Raw genomic sequence first — 13,010 nt, 5'->3', positions numbered from 1 at the left:
CGAATAATCCAGATCAGATTATGTGTTTAGAACATTTTATCAAAGAGAGTGAACATTATTGCTTAATTTTAAGACATCGTTGAGAACTGTACTATACAAAAATCAATGTGATCTAGTGTATTTCGAATTATTTACAAGAGAACCATTTTATAAAACATGTCGTTGTGTAAAAATATATTCAGATACCTCTCTTTATGGGTTTTGGAGCAATCGATACTTTGGTCGGTTTACAAAGATCGATAACGCACGGATCGTCGAGGGGGGAGTGTGTACATACGGACGAAGACGGTACAAGGAGTGCGAGAGATATTTCTACGTTGCAAGCTTCCATCCAAACTTGATGCGATAGCAGAACAGTGGTTCTCAGTCTGTAATCACTTTGCTCCACATTCTGCAGCCGTAGGTCTGATTTTCGCGGTAACAGTAATTGTACTTGTTGATCAGGATGCCTCAGTTTGATACGTAATATATTTGGATCTCGTAAATTTGATATTTTCGAGGTTAATGGTATCCCTAGTAGAAGACCTCCGGTAAACTTCAACGCAGCATCCGCGTCGCCTCTTGGCTCTTCGATAACAGCTCTACAGAATCGAGTGGACACCGATGGCCTTGGCAGTCGTTCTTCCCCTTGCGTTGCTGGCGTTAAAAGCAATGGTAATAGCAAACGCGTCAAAGATCCGGGCTTTACATCGACCAAAGTCGGTATCTGAAGAACGAGGGCTCTGGAAAACGATGGCAACTTGGCCGTATCTTGGGGCAGAGTGTCCGCTTCGGACAGGAAGTGACGAGCGAGCGGAAGGGCGCTTCTTCCTGTTGCGCTTCTCGTCACTCGAATCAATTCTACCGCCAGTGCTTTCAACCATACGTCATTGGCCAGTATCGTTTCATTTTCACCCAATCCGCTGAACAATCGTTGTAATCTGTAAATCGTAAATAAGTTCCTAATAATAACAACCAACGGAACAGAAGGCGGTCAGAAATGTAAAGCATACTTCTGAGTATTTTGAAGAAGAACCGAAACGTTGTTGGTCGTGCTCGCCAATGGACTGGTCGATACCGCGTTCGTTGACGATATCGAGAATTCCTTCAGCACGGATCTTAGAAGTAACAAACATCGAATGTAAAGAGCAGTGAAACGTGCTGCCCCCTCCATACGGTGATCCATCTCTGCCAAACGATCGAGATCCACGGCCGAGGCTTCCAACAGCTGAGTGTGAACTCTGCCACCGGGTCTTGAGTTTTCAACGCCCGTTACCACCTTTTCTAGAAATTCTTTACCGCGCTCGGCTTCTTCGTCGATTTTGTTTTCCCTTCCAAAATCTGGACTGCTAGTTATAGTCGGTCGAAGTCGGGGGACCAAATGCGGCATCGTGTCGCGTAAATAATGATAATGCTTAGACGCATGTTCCGTAAACAGGGCATGCATGCTCGGACAATGCAATGCAGCATTGAACACCAGAACAAGCACGCTTGCATCTATTTTTTATGGTTAAGAATATTATTATTATGATTTACGTTTTATAAAAAAAAAGCGGTGAAAGGATACATGACGGTTCATCGACGTCCGGCTCCGGTGTGTCGAAAAATGGATGTCGTCCAAGAAGTTGAGGCACCAAAGGCAATGTCAAGTACGGATGCGAGGCTCCTAGTGCTGCTAAACAATTTCTGATACTCTCTCTGTCTTGCGGATATCGACTCAAGTTATCGAGAAGACGATTCACGCACATGTGAAGGCAATTTCTCGTAGCAAGTCGACTGGCAGCCAACGTAGCGTGCAGACCTTCCCGCACTTCGCCGGAAAAGTCCTCCAACGCGCCTAGAATCGTTTCCAATTGGTCTTCGCGAAGCGTGACGCTCGCAGACATTTTCCTTAACGACTCGATGGCTCTCAAACGCACGTCTTGAATCTCATCGTTAAACATATCCACCATAAAATCTAAAGCAATTCTAGCTATATTTGGTTGTTCCATGGATAAGGTGCAAAGTGCTTCCACTGCTGCTGTTCGTACCTAATACACATAACACATTCTAAGCATCCGATATATCGATTATGTATATAAATACGAACGACAATTTTACCTCGAGGAATTCATCTTCTAAACCGTGAATAAATGCGCCGCAAGAACCACTTTTCTCTTCCACTTCCGGTCTATCTGCTTCTACAATCTTTTGTTTTTTATCCAATGCCTGTTCTATGTATCGCTGAGAAACACCTTTCATCGTTCCTAGAAGAGACATTGCCGACGCTCTGACCCTTGGCGATAGATCACCCATGAGACTGCAAATTTGAGAAAACGCACAGTCTACCATGCGTATATCTTCTCCGTCTGCTCCCATAATAATACTAGAAAACAATGCAGCCAATATGTAACCAAAGACCAAGTATTGAAATTGTAAAATCGGTATCAACTACTAACTTTTCTGGGTATTCCCTACCCAAAAGCCATATTAATTTCAGAACTGCTCTGCGTACAATCTCGTAATCGTCTCGAAGCGCGGCACAAGCTTCTCCGAAAAAACTTGCGGGCAGCCTGCATCCTCTGTGAGAATGAAGTTCAGCCATTGTTTCAAACGCTTGAGCACGAACTCTCGGATCCTGAGAACGCGCATAATTGCCGACAAATACTAATGTATCGTCGGCAGTGTTTGCAGTTAAATATCTGCCAATAATAGAAAGACAACGTGTTTGTACACCATGCCAGGTATCTGGCAAATGTTCGCGAGCAATCTTCAACACGAGAGTCCTACAAATCAATAGATTAGTCCACCATCATGACGTCAAAGTAAATTCCAAATATCCATTGAATACCTATGATATTCCCCTAACTTCAATAACGTTGCTAAACCTTGGCTTTTTACTCTATGCGATTCTTCGTTCCTTAAAAGTTCAGCAGTTTCATTAACTATTCGTGTCTTTTCGGCCGCGTCATTCGTTACCTCTCCCAATTCAGCAAATATCCAAAGTAGTTTAGCACGAACTGCAGCTTCTGTTTCTATGGTGAATCTTTCTGACAACTTTTTTACGACCGAAGGAACATCCTCTGGAGAGATGTATGCTATGGTATCGGATATACGAACTAGCAGCTGCAAAGCATCGTTGCCGCATTTGCATTTTTCAAGACACTCTATGTAAGCTAAAGCTGAACTGCCTTCTGTTCCATTTTTACTGCCTGTTGTAGATGTAAGGCGTAATGTTCTTAGCCTCTTCAACGGAGGTTCATTTACAACCTACAAATGAATACAATCAGAGGAAAAGTTTAAACTAAAAAATATATCAATTAATAAAAATATAATTTACCTGGCTTTGTGTAAACTCTGCTAAAACCCTTTTCTTCATTAAAGCTGCCATATTAATGAGATACTCTACATTTGTTCAGAAAAAATATAAAAGTGAATTCGATATTTATAGAGGTTAGGAATTGTTTTTCGTTATATAAAACTGTACGGACAGAAAAATGAGTAACTATTCATTTCCGTAAACTATGTAAATTACGATCCGTTCGCTGATATAAATAGTATTTATATTACTAAAATTGTAAAGCTTATTTGCAAATCAAATTGTTTAGAACGTTCTACTCTACAGATAAATCTACAAGGTTATGTCTCATCAGCTGATCGTGTAATAAAATTATGCGTGCATAATTACTGTTGACATTAAGTTATAGTTATTTTTCATTAGCGATATAACGAACAATAAGAGAAGCGACGTAAAACACGAAATATTATTATTATTAATTTTTTTTTATTGCAAATAAAATTTAACGTTATCTAAGCCAATTAAAATGTATATCCGTACAGTGATTAGCAAAGTATCTAAAAATTTCCATATTCTCTGTTTACATCGTCTGAAAATATTTTAATATTGTGTCATCGTGTATTGATTTGTGTGTAACGACGACGGTAAACAAGTTTTAATAATTTATTTTTAGGGTAATATATAATAAATCTACTTGATAGACGTTAATAATAAATAATGTTTGCAATTTTATAATTAAATGCAATTGAAGGATTCGGAAAACGTATTCTGCGTGGACATTTTTTGTTCATAATATATGATGTTGACAATCAGAGGAGCTGTCAAATTGACAAGCCTGCTCGGCACTAACATGGCTGCTGAGATCAATAGAAAACTGTCATAATTCGTTTTCGCCTGTAGTCGACGGCGTTATTAGATTCTCCGAGATGTTTCGGACGAATAGATTTTTCTGAACATGTACAATTTTCAAGTAGTTATGAAATTCATTAATATTATTTCGAAAATGCCATAATTTCGATCGCCGTAATGATAGGTGAAAGTGCTCCGAATAACTGTTGACCCGCGAGCAGAGGGTGATTCACAACAATGTAATGCAGCGTTATAAAAACAATAGGGGTTTTTTTTTATGATTGATCAAAATCGTAGACGCTGCGAAGAGTTCCTAATATTCCGGGCAAATGTTAACGATACATTTGTTTAAATATTAATTTTAAAAAACAAACTTCCGAATACGATTAATATTTTTACATTTCTTCTCATAAGAGAGTGCCTGTTTCTACAATTTTTCGTAATATTTTTCAATTTTAATAGCGATTAATCAAGGAAGCTACCAAGTTTCCGACGTGCGAGATTTTAATATGGACATTTTTGAATTTTTTTGCGTGTCTGTGATTACATTCGTGTGTGGCATAATATGTACGCTTGTACTGGAGTTTTATTTATTCAAAAAATATTTGGAGGATGCACCGGTGGCCAGTCCGCCAAAAAAACCAATCCATCATGGCATGGCTCAATTACCTAAAGAATTACTTCAAAATCTTGAGGACGAAAAGGCGAATTCTAATACAAGTATGTCCCGCCAAGGTATGTGCCAAGGGAACGAGAACTTGGCGATAAACCTAACGCTGCAATTTTTATTTAACGAACTCCGTAACGCCGAAAGGGTTCGTCTATGGTTGTATAGAAAATTAAATAATGAATTCAAAGAACTTTTAACTCAGTCCACGACTGGTAAATTGTTGGACAGTGTAAAGGTGAGTGAAGTATGAAATTATAGATAAACAAATATATGCATTTTAAACAACTATTGCTACAGTGGCTTGACTCTATAGACTGCATGGCTTTTAACCGCCTCATCATTAAAGGGTGGAAAATACAACACTAACTTTAAAATTCTTTTAGTTAAGAGATTTAAATCTTGGTACACAATTTCCTACAATAAAAGGTTTAGAAGTTGCAGATTCAAAAATAGATGCTGATACGGGTTTACTAGAATCATTAGATTTGTCTTTAGATTTACATTATTCTGGTAATTTTCAACTGTCTATAGATGTCAGAATGTTATTGGGGAAGACTGCCTATATGGCTTTACAAGGTAAAGAAATCTATTTTAAGCTACGATATCCTAGTAAATTTCCATTAAATTTCATTTATGATTGTTTCAGTGAAACGCGTCAGTGGTAGAGCCAGATTACAGTTTACACGTGTTCCATATACTCACTGGTCTTTAAGCTTTTATTCTGAACCTATACTTGACTTAGAAGTGCAGTCTCAATTTCAAGGTCGTCAATTACAACCTCAGATCATTTCTTTGATCACAGGGCAAATTCGGAGAGCCGTGCGTAGGAAGCATACACTACCTCGTTATAAAATGCGTTATAAACCATTCTTCCGCAGACTGAACGACGAAGCAGTAGATTTGTCCGAAGTACGATGTTTGTTTTATATTTTTATGATCATAAAAATATAAAACAAGTTATAAATATGCATTTTCACGTGACGTTTGTCTAGGTTGCCAATATACAATTGATACCGGGTTATCTGGAAGTATCGTTATTAGAAGCAAGTAGATTGAATCTTGGACCTAATATGCTTAACGCAGAGGACAAAACACAAATCGAAGTGTATTGTACAATAAGCGTAGATTCAACACCCTGGGTATTTCTAACTCAATATACAGGAGTTCCTTACATGGTGTTAGATTTAATTATTAGTAAAGTTGGCTCCCAGCAGCTTGGTGTAGTATTTAAACAAGAACTTGTGCCAGAAATAGGTCACGTTTGTGTGCTAGTCGAAACGATAGTAGTCGGAAGCCCCGCGGCAATCGCTGAAATGAAAAAGGGGGATATTTTAGTAGCCGTAGATGGTAAAAAGGTGTCTAGCATGAATCAAGTAGCCAAATTTATGAAAAGCACTGTCCAGAGACGTTTTATCGTAAGAGTCGAGAGGAAGTATTCCAAAGCAGATTTGGATAAACAAATTAGCATGAAACTGGACAGTGAGAAACTATTCGCAGAAAGAGGAACGGATAGAAAGTCAATAAAAACAGATTCGTTGATGAATAAAGGCGACACGCCTAGTACGGAAGACAGCGGTAAAATTAAGTTTGAAAGTCAAATAAAATTTTCGGACTTGAAGGATTCGGAGCACGAGATTTACGATAAAGTGGAAACGGGTAGCAAGTTTTTCAGAAGAAAAAGCAGCGTTCAGCCCGCAGAGGATCCCGCTCAAACACCCGACAGTACACCCTCTAGAAAAATCTCGACCACCTCGAGTCAATCGTTAATATCGAACAGCTCGCAATTTTGCTTCGGCGACGATAGTTATATATCGAACGTAACAGATTTATTCTACACCACGAAGGAAAAGGAATATGCTTCTCTAATTACTTTCGAAGAAACCAGGAACTTTCAAATTGATTCGGAATTCCAGTATTTGAATATAGGAGTGTGGGGTCGTGTAAGAGGCGGGGAATCACCCGCAAAATTGTTGGGCTACATAAACGTCCCAATGAAATTAATTCTCGCGCAGTGCTACACATCGTCGACCGGTCATTATCTTAAATGCCATGCTCTGTTACCTCCCGATAGTAGTAAGTATTGCTATTAATAAATCAAATACAGAGACATCGATTAATTTCATATATTTTCTTTTAAGCTTCCCTGACAACAGTTCATACTAAGTTACAAGGATATTCAGGATTTGACCCGACGCTTTGTTACGGCGATATTTTATTATCCTACGTGTGGGAGTCTAGTTATCCTAATCGACATGCAGTCAGCGATTCGGGGAAGAAAGAGAGTACAGAAACTATCAAAACGCAACCGATACTGAGCGAGGAGATCATCGACAAGAAAACACACGACTTTATCAGGACACATTTTCACAGAGCGACGCATTGTGACTTTTGTACGAAAAAAGTTCGTGTCTTGCAGATACACACACACACACTGTTGATAATCGAATACTAAATATTTCTACTTCTATCGTACAGATTTGGTTGAAGGATGCTATACAGTGCAGGAATTGTGGCATGGTGTGCCATAAGAAATGCGAGGTTCGTTGCCAAGCATCGGGATCTTGTGGAGCGGAAAGTTTAGCGACAATGTCATTCATAGCCGACGAAACAGAGCCTAATACTCTTATCGGGGAATCGGGTCCGGAGATTTCTCTAACCAGTTGCGAAGAAAATGTACAGGTACTCAAGACGTAGTAAAAGCTTTTTTTTTTTTACGTTAAAAAATGGTATCGCCAACCCGCTGAAAATGGCAATCAGCGTAACGGTTCGCGACTCCATTCAATCTCATTGTCCAGAAACAATGATTTTATCGAGACAGATTTTTATTTCAAGTTAGACACTGTATAATTTATATTTTTATGAACAAAATTGTACATTCTTTTTCAAAGACGAGGTTCTAAAAAGGGAGTTATCATGAAATTACAATCACTATGCATATCTACGTTTCATTAGTCACGTTTTATTGTACAGTATACAATACTATAATTGAGGAATTGCTATTTTGGGTAATTGAAATGTATACTTTAAAACGATTCAGAGTATTCTTGGTATTTTGTACATAAATAGAGAAACAACTGTTAAGCGTGTTTCACTTTTATTGTTGGCAATAAAAATTATCATCCGCATATAGGGAGGTGAAGGTTTTTTGTAGGTTTTGCACCTTGACCTATGCTTTTAACGTTTGGTATCTGTGAATATCGTAAACTGAACGGATCACTTGCTTCATTGTCGTCTAACAAGCTAGAAGTGCCTTTGCACATAAAGTAAATTACTCGAAATGGTAGCGCGCGATTAATGGTTGTTACTATGTCGGATACGATTGGACGTGTTAAAATGATATTAATCAATTTCCAATCCGTTGATCGATCAATCAGGGTGCAACTATGATGGCCATGAAGGCCAGTATAGCTAACACTCTGTTGGGCCTGAAGAAGGCTGGAAGTACAAGTTGCTTGGCCCCACCGGCTTCCGGTATTGGTCTGGCATCTAGAAGTCTTCCCCCAAGTCCCTGTGCATCCCGCAAGGTAGAATATAATACCACAGATTTGCGTAGTTGGAACGGAGAAGGATTCACTTTAACACTATTTCGACCAAATGGCGTCCCTTGACACATCTGGTAGAAACAGTGTTAAAATTACGTAATAATCATTAACAACGAACCTTCTCTGTTCCAATTCTTCCTCTTTCTCCTTTTTCTATATACCAACAGCTCTAACGATACGAAACGCACTTATGGATTAAAAAAAAGTGTCGAGCGTTATGTTTTGAGTTCTGTCACTTGTCTTGCGTATCGTTCTTGTGCGTTTTAAATACTCTGCTACCATCATCGGCTTACACTCTCTTTTCATTCTGTCGCCAAACGATCATGCAACTTTTTGTTGGTCATGCTATTAATTGTTAACCTTGGTGTGACGGATATGCATCGAGGCGCAGCCTACGCTTATCACATAAGACTTTATACTAATACACTATTACCGTTACTGTTTTTCATAGACCGATAACCGAGGAATGCTTTCACTTTGCGTTAATTTTCTTTTCGCGCTGTTACTCTGTATCATGTTATCAGTCGAGCCAGGCGCATCATTCTCTAGGATCAAGCTTAAAACACGGTTTATCGTATACCGTGAAATCTGATCGAATTGTTGAAACGTTTAGAACTCGTTGGTCGGAGGTTTGGGCATAAGTCCTGATCTGTTGGAGGGCGCTGAGCCCAGCGTGGCAGCTCCATTAGTAGCCGGGGATTTGGACGATGGTCTCATGTCCAGGGCCAAAGACACCGGCAAGTTTTTGTACAAATGTTTGGAGCCACGCGAACGCGTCGAGAAGATCAACGCCATGGTAAATAGTCGAGCAAACTTTTCGTACAATCCGAATAATTACCGAACGGGTTACACGCGTCACGCACTAATCCTTGTATGAATTTGATATAGATGGGACGGCTGAAAACTGTACTCGACGCGGAAACTACCTCAAGATTAGAGCTGTCGCAAAGCGGGGAAATGGACAGTATTAAGTTGATCGCGCAGAGCGATTTACGAGTTCAAGCATTGAGCGTGCTGCTACTGCATTATTGTGCCGGTTTGCAGCACGCGCAGGAAGCGTTAGATCGGTCGCAGCAGACCAGCAAAGACTCTTAACGGACCTAAGTTACGCGATCGGACGTCGATCAATTTTAACACGTTCGCTGAACTTAATCTCACCAGTCGCTGTCACCGAATAACGGGAAACCTGCGTGTCTTAATCCGATACAGCGTTAACACGTTGATTGTCACGTCACTCGTACAAACGTGTGACAGAATTTCTCATAAATTTATTCCAAAGTCGTGGACGACTTGAGGTTATTAAAATAAATGTTAGATTAGATTCGTTCGATCGTCAGAAAATTTCATCGATACGATCTGCCGGTCAACGTGTTAACATATACGTCTGCGTATGCGCGTGTGCATTATATTTACCTCGACGTACGTCTTTTCTCGTCTTGCGTATTCCGGAACCAATTAGTATGCGAGTTCCGGGTACGACTGTACCACGAACGTCAAGCGGTCTGTCGCAGACGGTTGTCCTAACTGGAATGGTGGTGGCGAACGTGTTAATACAGTAACGGCACGGTTAACTTACTGCGACTCAACCCCCTCTCCCCCCCTAATCCCTTCCACTCAGCGTCCCGAGCTCAACGAAACCTGACCCAACAGAAAAGGAAAGAGAATAGATAAATATGTCGTGTTTGGACTCATTTTAATCAGGAGAACCTGAAGAATATATTGGTACCATTTTTAGAAATTATTCTCTTTCTTCGTCGAGCAAAGTTTGGGTTCGGTTATTAAATCTTACGAAAGTTAACCGTGTATCACTGCAATTATATTTGATTCCAATATTCGTCGTATTTCCTACAACTGTACGCGTTTGCGCAGTTTTTGAACTTCTCGTTGATATTCGTATAATAGACCTTGTAATAATACTCGTGAATTTGATCGTGATACGTTTATAACTTTACCAGAGAACACCAAATAACGAAGACTTGTATTTACGGGTTGTGTGTAATATTCGTAGAGAACAGAGTACAACGTATTGCCGGACGTGTTTACGCGAATTACGCGCTTAGAATATTTAAATCGGTATAGGTAAATAGCTGTGGTATAGAATAACTAGGGTAAAAAGGACTAGCGTCTTGATTTGAAGCACAAGGTAACGGGCAATTAGATACTTAATACGTAACGTTCAATAGCTTGATCAAACAAAAGTTGCTCTCTTTCATATCAATATAGCGTGATTTCCGATTATAACCGTTTAAACGATGAATTTTTCGTGTGCGTGCGCGTGCTTGTGTGTGTGTGTGTGTCTTTATTTTTTCCCTTCGAACCGGTAATCGCGTTTTAGCGATCGTGAACAAGCTCTGCAACGAAACCGCACGAAACTGCGACTGATTTATTAATTATCGACACGTACATTGCCTAACACACAAATTACGAATGAAACGCATACGATACGATAGAGAATTCCATCCATAGTTAACTACAAAAGGTTGAACAAGTATCGAATGTATATAATTCGTGGCTTTGCAAGATATTACGACTTATTGTTAAAGAATGTAAAATTAATATAAAAAAAAAAATGAATATAGATTGTTAAACGAGGAGACTAATGTTGATCATTTAGCGGTTAAGTACTACCGCGTTGCTCGAACGATTTATTTCGTTAAGGGAAGCCGTAGCTATTATCGTTGCAAAACGGAGAATATTTTATCGTCGCGATGAGAAATAGACGCGGTCGAAAATCGAGGTCGAGCGTATTGGTGCCGTCTTTAACTACTGGCGACGTTTCCGTTTCGCGATGCTGCGCCGTGGATCGTACCACTTTCTCGGTAAATATGAAAATACTCGAAAAACGGAGACGCAGTTACCGGGGGGGGGGCCGCCGCCGCACAAAGAATCTACGTCAAAGCCAAGCGATTTTATAGGGCCAACGTCCGCGGTTAAACCACGAGACGTTTACGAACACTCCCGATCCTCGTGTGCGCGATGAAACGTGATCGCACGAAGAATGCAGACACTGGTGCAAAACTGTTTACAAAACAAAGAACGCGTTTTAATAACAACCAAACGTTATCGTTAATATTTTCGGCTCTCTTTCACGAATTCTAAGAAATTGTCAACTTTATGGACAGAGAGTGCGTTCTAATTATAAAGTATTAGCGCAAACGCGAGGCTATTATTAAACGGAAATATTTGAAAACGAGGGCGGCGCAATAGCATCGCGTGGATACGTATTGTAACGAGAATAGGAATATCGCTCGAAACGGGGGGGGGGAACGTTTCTTTTTAACGATCTACGCACAAAGAGAGGGCGAGACGTGCATCGATCTCGATGCAACGAAAACTTTTATACCGCGTCCATACGAGAGTCAATACGAACACGATGAGAGAGAAGTCATGGGGGATTTTGGCCCGCGAATCTATTCTTGGCCCGTGAAATGCACGCGCAGTATCCTCTGGCTGCGTGCCAAGCATACCGAGGAATCGTATAAACATTTCATCCCTGTTGGGCATTGGGCTGCACGATGAATGGAGAGCAAGGGCCTCCCGTGCGTAGCAATGGGATTTCGAGCATTTCGATATCGGTCGCAATTTATGTACAGCGAAAAATTACGATCCCTTCTCTATGCTCGAACCGATTCTGTTAGACGATTATTACAAAATTCGATTTTTTTTAATCGCAGAACGCGGAGGAAAGAGAAGACTGACTCTCGCGATGCGCTTAGATCGAGTTTACGCGAAACTCTTTAGAATTCTAAATTTTCATCGTTCCACTTGGGCGTTGAGACATGGATTTTCCTCTTTAGGCCGCTGTGATTACACGAGCCCGATGAGATTCGAGAGAAAGCCGCAGAAACGTTGTTTAATGTGGTGGAAACGTGCACGCGCTTCTCGATCTCGCGACGTTCGCCAAAACAGCGACCGGGCGGTCCGGTGTTCTCTTTTGTCTGCGAAACGCGCGGTGTGCAACTTTGCCAGCTACTCCAGACACGCTCGTTTGGTTGTTTATTATCGCAACGAAGCGCGTGTTTCGCGCGCGGCTCCTTTCTTCGGGGGTTACGCCACCCTTTCGACGAAACGGTACCGACAGTTTTGTTATTAAATGATAGTCTCGATCCTTAAAAATAGCGCGGAACACGTTCCATTGAAAAAATCGTGGGACTGATAAAAATATGACGCCCGAAGGCGAGTCCGTGCGCTGGTATCGAGGCCCCGGACTAACTACTTTCATTTATCGAGATCATGTTTTTCGCTCTGGCGCCCTGGATAACGCAAACGCCGATTTTTAGGAAATTTCGCGACACGGAATATATAATTTTGTGTTAAACATTTTAATATCGTTGTAAATATATCATAACGGCATTTCTAGGCCGTAATATACATACACATTGTATATAGAAAATTTGTTAATTTTTTTAGGAAAAGCCTCGGTAGAAATAAAATAATGATATAGCTCGTTAATATTTTAGAAACTCCGGAGGTTGGATAATCGAGAGTTTACTGTATAGCGAAAAGATGGCCAGTGAAAACGGCCTGTTTTCTTTTGAGCGCCACAGTTTCTAAAACCTTTTGAGTCTTACGAGTTCCGTGTAAATTGTAGTGTGAAACACAGAAAAATTCGATGATTAAATAGTGTACCTGTAACTACCAACACCATTCCTGATTAAAGTATTCGAATTCCTTCGTTGTAAACAATATTTCA

General features: G+C 40.3%; 2 protein-coding genes across 3 annotated transcripts; one reads left to right on the top strand and one right to left on the bottom strand.

Annotated features, from left to right (window-relative positions):
• Positions 1-39: 39 nt before the first annotated feature.
• On the bottom strand, positions 40-12,980 carry LOC122398490 (integrator complex subunit 4). The gene is made up of 8 exons (XM_043398394.1): positions 12,947-12,980; positions 3,299-3,363; positions 2,810-3,228; positions 2,418-2,744; positions 2,080-2,344; positions 1,547-2,009; positions 993-1,476; positions 40-920 (listed from the first exon to the last, which is right to left on the bottom strand). Exons 1-8 carry the CDS (start codon positions 12,963-12,965, stop codon positions 179-181), a joined length of 2,784 nt encoding a protein of 927 aa, XP_043254329.1. The 5' UTR covers positions 12,966-12,980; the 3' UTR covers positions 40-178.
• LOC122398489 (PDZ domain-containing protein 8) lies at positions 4,092-9,737 on the top strand. Of its 2 annotated transcripts, XM_043398391.1 has the most exons (9): positions 4,092-5,010; positions 5,159-5,351; positions 5,422-5,684; positions 5,768-6,848; positions 6,914-7,176; positions 7,251-7,454; positions 8,150-8,299; positions 8,931-9,113; positions 9,206-9,737. In XM_043398391.1, exons 1-9 carry the CDS (start codon positions 4,615-4,617, stop codon positions 9,410-9,412), a joined length of 2,940 nt encoding a protein of 979 aa, XP_043254326.1. In that variant the 5' UTR covers positions 4,092-4,614; the 3' UTR covers positions 9,413-9,737. The 2 variants fall into 2 exon arrangements, with proteins under 2 accessions (XP_043254326.1, XP_043254328.1); XM_043398393.1 differs by lacking the exon at positions 8,150-8,299 and having other exon boundaries at positions 4,094-5,010.
• Positions 12,981-13,010: the final 30 nt, after the last annotated feature.

This window comes from Colletes gigas, unplaced genomic scaffold, assembly GCF_013123115.1.
Source record: "Colletes gigas isolate AHSC1104 unplaced genomic scaffold, ASM1312311v1 Colletes_gigas_Sc00011, whole genome shotgun sequence".
Lineage (NCBI taxonomy): Eukaryota > Metazoa > Arthropoda > Insecta > Hymenoptera > Colletidae > Colletes > Colletes gigas.
Note: the sequence above shows the minus strand (reverse complement) of the source record. Positions and strands in the feature narration are given on the sequence as shown.